Raw genomic sequence first — 14285 nt, forward strand, 5'->3', positions numbered from 1 at the left:
CCAGGCCTCAGGAGCCTCCTGCATGCCAAGCAGACCTGTGCAGTCGGATGCAGCCGCGGAGGAGAAAAAGAGGAGACGAGGGAGGAGAGGCGAAACGTGAGGAGGAGCCCGCAAGCGAAAGGACTCGAGGGCGAAAGGGTGGAGGAGGATCTGAGGAGGAGAGCCGAGGGGAGGAGGAGGTGGGGTGCTGGTCTCGCTGCAGCAGCCTCACGGTCACACCCTGCATGTGAAAACGCAAACCGCGCTGGGAATCAGCGAAGGAGAGGTGGGTAGGAAGAGAGGAGGAAGGGAGGCAGAGAGGGTGACTGTGAGGTGAGTCTCAACAGCATCGCCGCGTGTCGATGGCTGGGAGATATCGCAGACCTTCGCCCTAACCTAGTCAGCGATAGTGATCATAGACACAGCCCCCCCCCCCATCACCAACAGCCACACACACACACACACACACACAACAACAACCACATGCTGCTGAGCTCAGTTCATATATTCATGTTTGCAGATGAGCAGCTCATTATAAAAATTATGCATGTACAGGATGTGTGCGCGTGGACAGTTTGTACATCTCCGGACTTGTGGTGTAGAGAGACCAACTACCGGCTCCGACAGCGCACTGTACGCACATCATATCACTGTCCAGAAAAATATCACGACTTCCCTCACAAGTCTTTAAGGCCTGCATGTGTGACGATAATGAGCAATTGAAGGTTTTTTGATTTCTTAATATTTGAGAAAGATGTTGCTACATTTTATCCACAACGTCTTTTTGTCTAATTATTGAGTATATAGTTCACCCTGGGAATTCACCAGATGCATCACACCGTTTAAAATGCACATGTTCTGTCTAGTTTTCATCCCACTCTGGATGACGTTTTATACCAAAGGAAAAAAAAAAGTAATGTTCATTATCTGTAATTTTAATGCTGGTATTAATAGAGAGAAAGGTTTAAAAACACTTTTAACATCCTGGAGCATATACCTCCATCAGCAGCAGCATTTACATGCAGCACGGTGAAACGATGTCTCTATTACTGGTTTAAAACATCACATATGGATCTGATGTTTTCAACGAAGTGCATTCTTGAGCACCTCTGAACTTTCTGGAAAATCTAAAAAACAAGAGTGGCTTCATTAATTCTGCAAGGCAAAAGGCACAGGAGGTGGATGTAAGGGGTGGTAAGATGGACCCTGTCCGTGGGAGATCCAGTGAAGGCTGATATGATGGATGGGTGTGTGAGGCTCCCGTTTACAAAGCTACTCTGATTATTTCAGAAATCAAATAACCCAGCATTCGGGCTATGTATAGTATCCTGGGTAAGGGTGGAGGCTTTCTGATCATCATTCACAGCCTCTGTGTCGCCTCACGTCGGCTGTGTCTGGTCCAAAAAAAGTTACCCTGCAAAGATTACAGCCAAGGTCCAGCTAGCACATCCGTTCTGTGCCTTTGAGAGGAAATAACTCTTCACACCAGCTGGTAGAAATAAACTGTGTTTGCATTAAAAAAAAAAAGAAAAAAGAAAAAAAGGAGAGAAATCTTGAAGATCTAAGACTGTTGATGTATAGACCGTTCTGCAGAGCTGTCCTCTCCTGAGTAATGCTGATCAGGAGATCAGGAGTCATCCTTTCTTTCATTCCAGATGGCCTTTTCTTTGTGTTAACACTCAACTTTGTTGTCTGTTTGGTTTCCTCCTTTGTCTTCTCCTGCTCTGGTTCACTGAGATGATCAGTCAATCCGAGTAATCTTTCTCACTGACACACTCTGCAACCGTTTCAACATGACTAGTGGCTCCCTGTCAAAAAGCCACAGACAGGGCTCCAACTAGTGCCAATAAAAGAAAGAGAGCAGAACACTGTTGACTTGGACCCTAAGACCGGGTTATAGACATATAAATGATGTTAGGACATGTTAAATAGAGTGGATGGAAGAGCGGATACCTGAACATGCTGGAACAGAGGAGAAATAAAATGCTGATGTAGTTGCAAATAAAAGCAACTTACAGAGGACGTACTTGCCTGTGGGTTGCTGGAAATGAATTCGGACACGGAGACAAAAAATTAAATAAATAAAACTGCTGTAATTCCTCCACGGTCGATTTGTCAGGATTTTGCAATGACCTGACAGAAGGGGGCAGCAGTGAGCCGGTGCTGCAGCTAAAATGTGTTAACACAGAAGAAAAAGAAGAAGTAGTAGTAGAAGAAGAAGAAGATTAAAAGATGGTAAGCTATGTTATTGTTTTGTTTGAAGAGAAAACGTATTGTCCGGAAAGAAAAACTTGTAAAATGTTGACTCCAATGAGGAAGCGCTGTTTCTTCTTAGTATTTACTCTTGTTGAGTAAATATTTATAGTGATTTAATTGACGACATAATTTAGCTTTAGTTTGAACTGTCAACGCACCGTCTGTTTCCCCAGTTAGTCTGACGTCCTGTTGAAAAAGGGATGTGTTTCATTTAAAAATAATAATAGAATAAAATAAAGAAATCTGAATACAGAACATTATGGAAAGGTCTAAGGCCTAAGCTGTGTTTCCTTGTTTGTGGAACCTCCCCGTAGAGGTTCAGACCCGACTCCTACATGGCCCATCTTCAGACCCACCTGGATTTTCCATTCAACTGCTTAGGACCTGTGGACCGATCTCACATTTCAGGATCTGTAGTAAGGTAGTCTTCGCGGGTTATTCAAGAAAGGTTAATCTCATAACACACTGAAAGAAGTCTGAATCTGGACTCGGCAGAGATTTTTTCTCACTTTATTACTGTATGAACAGGAGGGTGCACTGAAAGTGGTGCACGCTAAAGAACAAGAGTAAACAGTGAACCTCATTTCAACACACAAACCCAATATCATCAAGTCTCGTATCAACCATCTTTACATCCATTAAAACAGCAATTATAGTCCTCGCCAGGCGGTGTAAAATTCACTCAAAAGGTTTATGGTTACACTTCGGTACGAGGCAAAATGTATTATCACAGAAAAACTGTAAAATAAACTCCTTACAACGACTGACTAAAGCTGACAAAAGTGCTACTGCTCCTTATAAAACAGAATAAAAAAAAAAACAACCAAACACCTGTAAAAAGAAATTCTTCTGTGTCTTTAAAACAAAAAGATAGACATGAAACATTGTTCATTCTTACACTGTCTCACAGCATATCACAACCAGCTCGTTTTATTTCACTGAAAACTTCAAGTAGTCAGTCGCAATTAATCGTAGTGGAAACACAATGATAAGGCGAACATCATCCAACAACTGAGAAGTGAGGCCTGGAAATGATTGCAAACTTTTATCATAACAGGTGAGTCTTTGCAACATGTGAGGATGTAAGAAATAAAACAAAATCTATACAATTTGCAGATATATCGATGATGTGAGTGAGACAATATGAATATGTCTAATTATAAGAAATCTTACAAAAAAAGCTGATTTCTTCACTAGAAGTGAACGTAGCCAAATTATCAGCAGTTTCTTTGACCCGACCAGGTCTAAAAGTCTTTCTCCACTTTAATAATTATAATAATAATTTTCATAACAATAGATAATAGGTTTGTATATAGACTCACACACAGCCTTCACATAAACATGTAGGCTGCTTACGCACACACACACGCACGCATACAAATAAACCCTGAATCAGAGCAGCACACACACAGATTTCCGCTTCGCATTCCTGGAAGATCTCTACTTGTTTTGCCCCTTGCCGTCACTGTCCTCGCCGTCACGCGGCCCCCGGTAGCCCCGGTGTTGGTCGCGCCTGTCGCGGCACTCCCTGCACTCGTCCTCGTCCTCTACCTCGTCGTCCTCGTGGATGATCTCCACCTCCAGCCGGCCGATGTAGAGCGATACTGCGCAGAGCCAGAAGAGGGCGGCGCTGCACACCACGGCCCCTTGGAGCAGCAGCGCCGGCACCGACAGCAGCATCATCCTCCGCAAGGCAAAGAGGCTGCCGATGTACGAGGCGCCGCCAAACGACACGCACACACCTCCCAGGATGAAGAAGGCTGTGGGAGAACAGATTGATGCGGTGTTATTGTGGAGACTCAATCAATTTCCCTGACTGTAATTAAATCCAGGGATGGAAGCATGTTGGATTTACTCAATTATTCAGAGGAAAAGAAAAAGATAAAGTGGAATATTCTCTACTCCTCAAAAAGTTACACAATATTATAAAAGTTATTCATGATTTAAAACTGAGAATCCATGAAAGAGGTCAACAAGCTTTGATTTTATTCTTTTTGATAATACTACACTCAAACCTTGATTTAGTAGCGGGGCTGGTACTTTCGGTTTATCAGGATTCTTTCAAACATTTATGTCCATCTGATGTCAATTACTGACAATTTAAACATTTAATGAAGGCTTTGTTAATTAAATTTTAACCACCCAACCTGGAAAACTACATATCAAAGATCTCAGAAATCCTTGTGTAATTATTCATTTTAAAACCGCCGCTGAATCAAAGCAAAAATCAAACACAGTTCCCTTACAACTTGATCGATTTTAGCCCTACCCCCCCAACAAAAAAAAAACATAGGTGTTTTCGCACATTTAGCTGCTATAATTATAATAAGATATAATTCATTGTATAGATTTTCAAACACAACTGCAGCTCATTCATCTTAAAGGCAGTAGTATTTAGGACTTAAGAAACCATTTATTCACTGTTACTGTGTTTCCATAGAGCTTTGCCTTATGGGTGCTGGTTTGCAGCTCTACTGCGTGGGTTTATAAAAACAAAAAAGGTCGTACCATATGCTGCTTCTCGTCCCACCTCACTCTGAACAAACGCGATGACTCCGATCCCTGTCGCCAGCAGGCCGTTCCTGAACCATGAGAGGAATCCTGCAAAAGAAATAAACAGCTGATATGTGAGAGAGCCACAATCAGTCACACTGATCACCTCCGTACTGCAGTATAACTTCTGGCCTTAAAGCAGAATCTACAAATACCATATAAAGTAGTATATGTACTATATAATATATATATGTTAAAGACCATATGACACAATTGTACAAGTCACTGACATTTAATAAACACTAATCTATAATACAGTTGCTTGTAGCTGCAGGATGTTTGACACCACGTCTGTTGTTTTGGGTTGGTTTGAAGTTGCTGGTCCTTCTTTGTGCTGCTCAGTCTCTGGCCAAATCCCAAATGATGCTGTGCATTTGAAGCTTTTTTTTTAACTTTAGGCTGCAGCAGGAAAACACCTGCTCTCTGTCTCGCCACTGACTGGGATGTAACCAGAAAAGAAACAGTACAGCAGCAGTTTACTCTTTTAAAAACAGATGCAAACCAACTAAGCATGTTTACTCAGGTACTTGAGTAAACATGCTTAGTAAGTTTTTAAAGTAAAGTTTGTTTTATTTGACAGGTGACACAGGAGAGAAACAACAAGTGTGAGAGCATAAGCAAAGGAGGACTGTGGCCACAGTGAATGGGGCAGCCTCTCTTGTGGTGCGAGCGTTTCCTTTAAATGCAAATTTCTATTCCACTACATGTACTCGACAGCTTAAGCTACATTTGAGATAAAGATTTTGCGCAACAGATAATAAAACAGGCTTTAAAAACGCATTGTTAAAATAGTTGTTTCCTTATCTGCTTCCCGTGCAGATAAAGTGACTCAAACTAACTCCACCTCTACCACTAACACAAACACAACGCTCACAATGCTTGTGTATTAAGAATTCATTAATGTGTAAACACTCACTTTAACACTTAACGTACACCAGCGAAAACAAAAATAATTTTTTCACTAAATCCTCCTCCTGGAAAGTTACAGTGGTGAGTTTGTGTAGAAACAGTATAAGAATTCAACTGTTGATAGTTTTAGAGGATGTAGTTTGTTGTGTTGTTAAACTGAAATGAATTAAACATCAAAGCCGAAAAACATTTTTTAAAAACAACAACTTGACTTGTTGAGTTCTTAAAACTCTGATATTCTCTTACTTAAGAATGATTTTTATGTGTAGGGTTAACACCTGTTTGGAATGGAGCTTTCACACCGATCAGTCATAACATTATGACCTTATATTGCTTAGGCCTCCATATATATATATATATATAATATAGTTGTTCCTAAACTGTGTGTGTCTGGATGGAACATAAACCAGACCAGGCGGACCATCCACATAAATATCAGGTTCAATGTCAAGTTTCCCAGCAGAACATTGAATTGTCACGAGATACTCAGTGTTATTTACTTCTCCTGACAATGGTTTTAATGTTGTGGTTGATCAGCGTATAAACATGGCTGTATTTGTACTTTTACTGAGGAGCATTTATTCTACCTCTGCTACAGAGGAGTGTTGTGTACAGAGGTGAGATTTTAAACCGACAACAGTAGTGAAGTTACCTGTTTCATGGGACTTTCTCAGCATCTGAAACAAAAGGCAGAAAAGGAGCTTAAATAAAAGTTTCCTTCCTTTACTTCCAAAACCAGGAAATGCATTCTTTATTAACAACAATACGGGTCTGTGTTTCACTTCCTTATGATAGAGAAAAGACTCAGAAAAGACTCTTTACATTATGAACGTTGTGCATTTTTTTCCCCCCAGGTCTGAACCTACCAGAGCGTCCGCCTTGTCGAGGTCTGTGAACTGGTACTGCTGCGTCTGCGTCTCCGGCCCCCGGCTCTTCCCCCACGGTCCCTTCTCCGCGACCCGCAGCCGGGCCGAGCCGTGCAGCCTCCTGAGCGGAGCTCCGGCGCAGGGAGGCCGGCCGAGCTTCAGCGTCCGGGCGAAGTGGCTCAGGGCCGGGGGCAGCTGCCTCCTCATGAACAAACTCAGGAAAGCCATCACATCACTGGCACCAGCTAACACGCCAGCCGAAAGCAAAAGCACAACACGACCTCCGCGTGCCCTGTGAACTCTGTCACCGTCAACGACAACCCGGAAGTGTCCGCTGTTAAAGAGCAGCGTGATAAGAGGTACGCCGCATTCATACACAGCGCCACCGTGCGGTAGGCGAGAAACTAACAACCTGTAATCATAGAATAGGACTAAATTACTTTGTGTAAACAATATCTTATTTTTATTTAATTTTTCGACTTGGTCTATATCGACATCCCTTTTCTGGATCAAGTAAAACCAACTGCAGGTGCACATTTACTCCACATGAGGGCGCCGTAGGACAAGAATACATTTTCACACTATTTATTTATATATTTGAAAACGGTTCAACATAGGCAATGCACATCAATATAAGGTACATAAAACTTCCTTAAAGTCAATAGACAAAAGAGGTAATAACTTGTAGACAAGAATGAAACTGAAGAATTTGAAGAAAATTTAAAAAAAAATTTTTACTTTTCTACTTTTTACTTTATGCTAGGCAAGTATAAATACAAGTTCAATGATGTCACATTATTTTTATATAAACCATACACAGGATATGACATTTTTATGTTTAATATGTGGCCCAATCTTCTCTTTTGTAGCTACCAGGTGCGTTACATAGAAAAAGAAAAGATGCATACCTGCCATTGTTGTATTGTTAAGGCAGCTGAATAGGGCTAACATGATATTTTTGCAATGAATAAGACAGGAAATACAGTTTCTTCGCTCTTATACTTTGTCAGTGGTGGAAAACATCTGCAGGGGAACTTGATGGGACAATGGGAAGTTTAGTTTGAAAGAAATCTGATGTTTTAAATAGATAAACATTTATTCACATTCTCTTCTGTTTACAAAAAATAACGTCAAACTAGCACAAACAGACTCTGTATAACTGTGTGTGCATAGTCACTGAACCCGTGTAGATGTGTGTGTCTGTGCTTGTGAGGGAGGGTTTGCTCTCCCACGCGTGCTCAATGAGGATGAGCGGACAGCCTCTTCCTGAAGGTCCTTTGTCTTTTTTGGGCCCACTGGGACCCAGAAGGACCACGCCTCTCGTACCTGATTGTTCAGAGTGAGAAGCAAAGAGATCCGCACACTGTTTGTGTTTGTATTTGCGTTCCTGTGAGTGTGTGTGTGTTGACGTCCTTTTACAGGCAGCCAAATCTTTGATGTAACGGCGCAGCCGACTCTCACGCTACTGCACCCAGCACAGCGGGGGGCTGATGTTTGTGTATGCGCATCCACGCACACGCTTACAGATGTGACACTTTTCGGTTTCGTTAATGCAACCGCAGCATATTCCAGACAATAAATTACCGTTTTTCCTCCATGTCCTGAACGTGTGAACAGTAGTTTCACGAATAGATGTTCTATATGAGAATTTATTTATCCACATCGGGACTTACAAGGCATTTCAGAAATTCAAAAACGAACCTTTTTTTTTTTGTCCAGATGAAACTATTTTCTATTTTCTGATAAATTAAAGGCCTTGGTTGATGGGTACCTGTGAAGGGAAGAATTGAAAACTATGAACACATGTCATCTTTAACTCATGCCAGCCCACACACCTGCAATTACAACAACTACTTTTACTGGCACTTTTCTGTTTCTTTTTTATTCTTATTACAATAAATTTATGAACACACTGTATACCAATTAAGTTTTTCCACCATTAATACTTTGATTGCCTGTATTAATTCACTGGTGTTGTGTACTCTCACTTACAACATATATGCTCCAGATACTTGTATGAATTATCTGCTTCCTGCTGCTGCTCTCTCCTCCCTTCTCCACTGTCCCACCTCCCTTTTTGTCCGTCTCCATATCCAGCCCGACCTCAGACACACAGGCCCCTCCATATGAGACTCCTGGTCCTCATCAGATAACGTGTACACTGATGACTTTAGCTTTTAGTGTATTTCTGAAATCTGTTGCTACATCTCAGTATTTCAGCAGCTCTACTCCCCTCTCTTAGCAGCGTGTCCTTGCTGCTTTACTCACCACTAAGATGCATGTGATAATCATGACTAAAGTGGTAATGCTGCACCATCCGATGGAGGACATTGACCAAGAGAGAAAAAGCTCACATTTCAAAGAGGAGATCAAAAACAAATTGGACGTCACATTATGTCCCAAACCATTTTCCTGATTGCGTTCAAGGTAACCGAAAGGACAGACATGTTTAAAGATTTTAACTACAGACAGGGTTTTCCTCCAAATCTCTGTGAGCTATTTTGAGGAAGACTGGTAGCACAGTTGATCCTCAAATTCCCCTGCCTTACCACTTAACTATCCCCTATCGCTCGTCTGTCAGTCACTGTCTTTTTCCTTTGCCCTCATTTCACTCAAGGAAACCTCTCTATGTTTAATTCCCCACTTCTTTTTTTGTGCTCTGTGCAGTTCTGGGTGATGTAATTTAATTTTCCAAGTTTCTTTGTGTTTATTTGTTGCTTTGTCTTGTAAATGTCTGCCTTCAGGTTAACTCATCGTTGGCTCTGCAATTTTCAGGATCTGTATTCCAATCTCCTTTTCCCCAAATCACGCTGTCCACTTTCTCTCTCAAACCTCTAACTCCTTTATAAATAAACCTTATTGTCCATGAGACCCAAGTTCAGTTCATCTGACTGGCATGACCTTCATCATTTTTCTTTCTTTTTTTTTTTTTTTTTTGTCGTGCATTGAGCAGAATTTAATTCTAGATTTTGTCAGTCAGCATAAGTGAAGCATAGACACTTCTAGATAATTATAATCAACTACTTATTGCACGTGAGTGCGTAGACTTGCCGTATACACATTAAAACGATTAAAACACCACAAATAAGCATATTCTTTGTTGAGTGTGAATGAACTTGCTGCTGTGGCCCTTAATAATAATCTGGAAGGATAAAAAGAAAGTAAGCCTACTTATAGGCCTAAACTGCTTGTGAGGAAATAGAAAGAGCGAGAAACAGATAGAGAGGGGGACAGAGAGGAGGAGATGTGTATACGTGCAGAGCTGCACTAGTCTGTGTTACACAGTCTGGGGGATTCCAGCCAGCTGCAGCGGGAGCACTGACCTTGGCAAAGACTACACTGTTTTTCAGTCCCCGGGACAAACAAGTGTCAGATACAAGTGTCAACCGGTCGACGGACAAATGATTTACTGGCTTTAATGAACCGAGAAAGGTTACAAGTCGGTGCGTTGCCGTGCAAGAAACACAAACGCAGAACAGATCAAAACATCGAATGTGCTGATTTCAACTCATTCTCACATTTCATCTCGTCAGCTCTGCGGCGCAAAAATTATGAAAGGCTACAGGATACAGGATGGGACGCTGTTGGGGTCATTTCATGCTGCAAGTGTGTTAATGTGTTTACCTTGAGGCTTGTTTTTTTCCTTTTGATCTCCCGGAACATGAGGACCCTGATTTATTTTGAGATGACTTATTGTCTCCGGCCACGTTTGCGGCTAAACGTATGGGTTATATCACTACCTGTGTTTACTGCCTTCGTGTCACTGTGAAGTTCTATTAAAGAGCTTGTGAGCTGTTTAAACACTATCTTGTGCAATGCAGGACTTTCTTCTTGCTTACAACCAAAGCCAAACAATGAATCATCATTCAGCTCTCATTGCTGTGGAAACAATGGTATCATTCTCGCAGTGCTATACGAGTGCTCTGGTTGCTTGGCAGTGGAAAAACTTGGACGGATTGTGTTGTTTCTTGTGTAATCTGCATGACTTAACTCGGTTACTTAAACACAAAGTTGTACGCATTTCCTTCGGCCCTTTTAGCACGCTATCTGTCTGTTTTTTTTTTTTTTTTTTCTCATTTCTCCGACTGTGCTCTGGAGGAAAGGCCGCTTCACGGTCACGCACTTCCCATCACATTGTGTATTTTCCAAATTGCCCACCATTAAAATGTGTCACGCCTCCGTATCAACAACAGTAAAATATATTGATGCACTCAGTGCTTTAAAACGTCGATAAAATGACCCTTTATCTTGATTTCAGCGTTTATTTAGGTTAGCGCTTGTCGTCAGGTGGTTGAGCTGATTAACATGGTCAATAACCCACAACTGAAACATTTCCCAAACAAGCTCCGACAACAAGTCAAATGATGTCTTCATGCTGATGCTAAAAATATTCCCCTAACTCTTCACCTACAGCCCACAAAACAAACTAAACACACATAGCGTGGCAGCTTTGAATCTGTTAACCCTTTCACTCCCACATTAAGAGATACGATTAATCACAATTAAATGTCATTCGTTTTTAATCTATATTAATGGCGTGCACTGCAAACTGAGTATTTTGACATGTTATTAAAATGTTCACACATTTGTACAGATTCATTTGATATAAATACCGTGTGGTTACAATGTAGGATTAATCACTTTTTAAGCTCTGGTTTGTCTTTAATTTTTCTGACGTGCGTCTACTAATGTAAACTTTACTCTAAAGAGACGACATATCATCGCGTCCAAAAGCTTAAATGCATTGTATGCTCATTATATGCTCAAATGAATCTCCGTTGACTATTTTTGTGTTGTTATGTGAACACAACAGAGTCTAAAAATTGCCTCGTTGTTACATAATCTAGAGCAGACACGGAAAAGCTCTGACTGTGCTTTTTTTTTTTTTTTTGCTCAGCTGAGTTCAATAACTTGACAAACATCCGGTCACACGCAATCAATCAAAATCCTGAAAGGGTCCGTTTTAAACCTCGACCTCTTTAACTTCTTCTCATTGTCACTACTACTCCATGTTGTCTCCCCTACGCCCAGTGAAGAGTGTGTATTGTTTAGCAGTGTAGGAAACACCCTTATTTGCTTTCTTGCTAGTATATCCACCACCCTCTACATGACACCACAGACAGGTTTGTCCCTCAGTCCACAACACAACACACAACACCTCCCTGCGTGGAACCAACTGGACTGTGGTCATTGCTGATACTACTGTATCGATCTACAGACTCTGAGTGAAACAATCTGATGTGATCACGTGTTTCCATGTCACGAAACATTTATTGACGTGTGTAAAGAGCGTCAAATCCGCTATGACTGTACCAAAACTAAAAGAAACCTTTTCTCTTCCCCAGCTTTATTGACAATGTTAGATTCATTTGACCAAGATGAACTCACGTTTTCAAAAGTTCTTTTCTAACACTCATTTGAACTGTTTTTCTACCTCCATGTTTCTGTCACTCCTGTAAACCTCTCATATCAACTGAAGTTTTCCAACCAAACGGAAATGATAAAAAGGGTTTGTGTGGTCATTGGGCACTATTACAGTTTCATTCCGATTTAATTTTTTACATGACACATTTTTATTCTTACTGGATTATTACCTGAATACCAGCGTCCACAGAGACTGGTTTGATTTGAGTGTATTCCCTAAAATTTCAGAAGGTCCTCTGATAGTAACTGTCTTTGTTCATGGAGACGCCACTAGGCTTATGTACATAAAAGCATGCAGTGCAGGATGTGCAGGATACACTGGCTTTAACACACCATTATGTTTTTGCATTTGCATAACAACCATACCTTCATGCGTACCCGCTGATACGATCCCCCAGCACATGACATTCACGTGCCTGCTGCCCAGGTCCGTCTATAGGCTGAGATCAGACGGCACCGGAAGTAGAGGACGGATGTGGCGTGCCAGTGTTGTGTCAATACACTCTGTGTCCCTAATCCGTCAGGGTGAGGCACTAATCCAGCGCCCTAACCCCTGGACCTGACTTCACTGCAGCACATGACCTCATTTCCTCTCTAAATATATAGATGGACAATTATTTGTCCAATGTAAGCAGAGTCAGTGAGCCTAGGGTTTAGTGCGGAGGTCAGAGGTCTGATACCATGGGTGCATCAACAGACATACGAATACTGAACTCTCTATCTGTTATCTACATCTTTTAGAGCTGGAGTGTAATTTGTGAAATAATAGAAATGTGTCTGCTGACAAAGACTTTTTGTGCTACCTTTTTAATATCTCTGCTTCTTTTAGGCTCTTTTATTGCACTATTGGATTATGAGCATTTGCACTTTAACAGGAGAATGCGTCTTGATTTGCCACAGAATAATCTTTTTATTATTCTCATTTCTCAGATGAGCCTCCATTCCCATTTCAGTACAACAATGTTCACACACACTACATATTTTACTTTATTTATTTGTTCATCCAACATAAACATAAAAAGATTTTGTCAAGTTCAGATTAATTTACAGACACCCTCACTGGATAGTAAAACACAGCTTGTTTCTCACCAGTATAAATGTGTGTATGTGTTTGTACACTATGTTCTTTTAGCTGTTCAAATTGAAATTGAAGTTACAATTAGGGGTTTTTATATAAAAAAAAGTCTGCATGTTAAATCCGTATTCATTAAACAACTATAACCTGGATATGTTTTGGCGGAAGTACAAGAAACTGTCTGGATTACATACTGTACATTTAAACTGCCTAAATATTCCCTAATTGTTGTTATTGTGAAAGCCACTGTTTCACTTAAATTCAGATTATGATTGAAAAAAAGTGAAAGTGAAGTTACACTGAGCCTGTTATAACTAACACTGTCATGATTTTTAGGCTTTAATTGCATGACAATAAAACCAAACAAGATTAAACAAGAGGTATTGATGAAGCAGGCAGTATCAGTGAAGGTTCTCAGTCATATAGGTCATTGTATGTCCAAAAAACAAGAGCAACTCCAGAGTTTCTTGAATACATCAGGTTCCTGGACCAGATATTTGCCTGTAGTCGAGGAAACTACAGTGATGACTGTTTCCTCCGACTAAGAATGTGCTCTGTAAGACATCCTAGTCGTCAAAGTTTGTGATAGGAAACACCCACAGATCTTCCTATTTACCCGAAATTCAACCACCGGTATTTCAGAACTGAAGAAGCTACGTGGATGAGTGTGTAGTGACCCTTGTTACCTTTTTTTTTTTTACTAAGCAGAAAATAATCCACAATAAAAAAAAAGCACTTAAAGTGCATAATGTAAGTTTAAAAAAATATTGACAGGCATTCATGTGCTTTACTTCATTACAAATTTAAAGTACTGACACTGCACGCAACTTACACTTCAATTTCACTACATTTCACTACATTTCACTACAATTTCGCGTTTTAACGATAAAACCATGTAAATGTATGCAAATAGATTTAACAATCCATGCTTGCATAAATAAAATATACATTGGCTTTACATTGTAACATTCAAATCTCCGTAATAAAAGCATCAGTAGCCTGCCACTTTTATACAGATGCATTGACAAGTGGGTAAGCAGGTCACAGTTGCAGGAAGACGGTTAAAATGTTTATGGCTGCTTGTAGGATAACCTCCAGCCTATATATTCATCCGAGACATGTTAGTGCAGCTGAAGGTCGGCAGTAGTAGCAAGTGGTCACATGGTGTGCATGCATGAAAGAGAGAGAGAGAGAGAGAGCAGTGGAAGGAGGAGGAGGAGTGG

The 14285-nt window shown here is 40.8% G+C and overlaps 1 protein-coding gene across 1 annotated transcript; it reads right to left on the reverse strand.

The window, feature by feature from the left end:
* Positions 1 to 2729: 2729 nt before the first annotated feature.
* On the reverse strand, positions 2730 to 6984 carry tmem160 (transmembrane protein 160). Its single transcript, XM_047595129.1, has 4 exons — positions 6564 to 6984; positions 6350 to 6374; positions 4744 to 4836; positions 2730 to 3995 (listed from the first exon to the last, which is right to left on the reverse strand). Exons 1-4 carry the CDS (start codon positions 6789 to 6791, stop codon positions 3676 to 3678), a joined length of 666 nt encoding a protein of 221 aa, XP_047451085.1. The 5' UTR covers positions 6792 to 6984; the 3' UTR covers positions 2730 to 3675.
* Between the last annotated feature and the right edge of the window lie 7301 nt (positions 6985 to 14285).

The sequence above is a fragment of the Mugil cephalus genome, chromosome 9 (assembly GCF_022458985.1).
Source record: "Mugil cephalus isolate CIBA_MC_2020 chromosome 9, CIBA_Mcephalus_1.1, whole genome shotgun sequence".
NCBI lineage: Eukaryota > Metazoa > Chordata > Actinopteri > Mugiliformes > Mugilidae > Mugil > Mugil cephalus.

Excerpts from the sequence above, each read along its gene's own strand:
- tmem160 (XM_047595129.1), bottom strand. The coding sequence starts at position 6,791 with ATGGCTTTCCTGAGTTTGTTCATGAGGAGGCAGCTGCCCCCGGCCCTG. Across the intron at positions 4,837-6,349 it reads GAGAAAGTCCCATGAAACAG|GATTCCTCTCATGGTTCAGG; the intron begins GTAACTTCACTA and ends TTTCTTTTGCAG. Across the intron at positions 3,996-4,743 it reads GGGACGAGAAGCAGCATATG|CCTTCTTCATCCTGGGAGGT; the intron begins GTACGACCTTTT and ends GTTCTCCCACAG.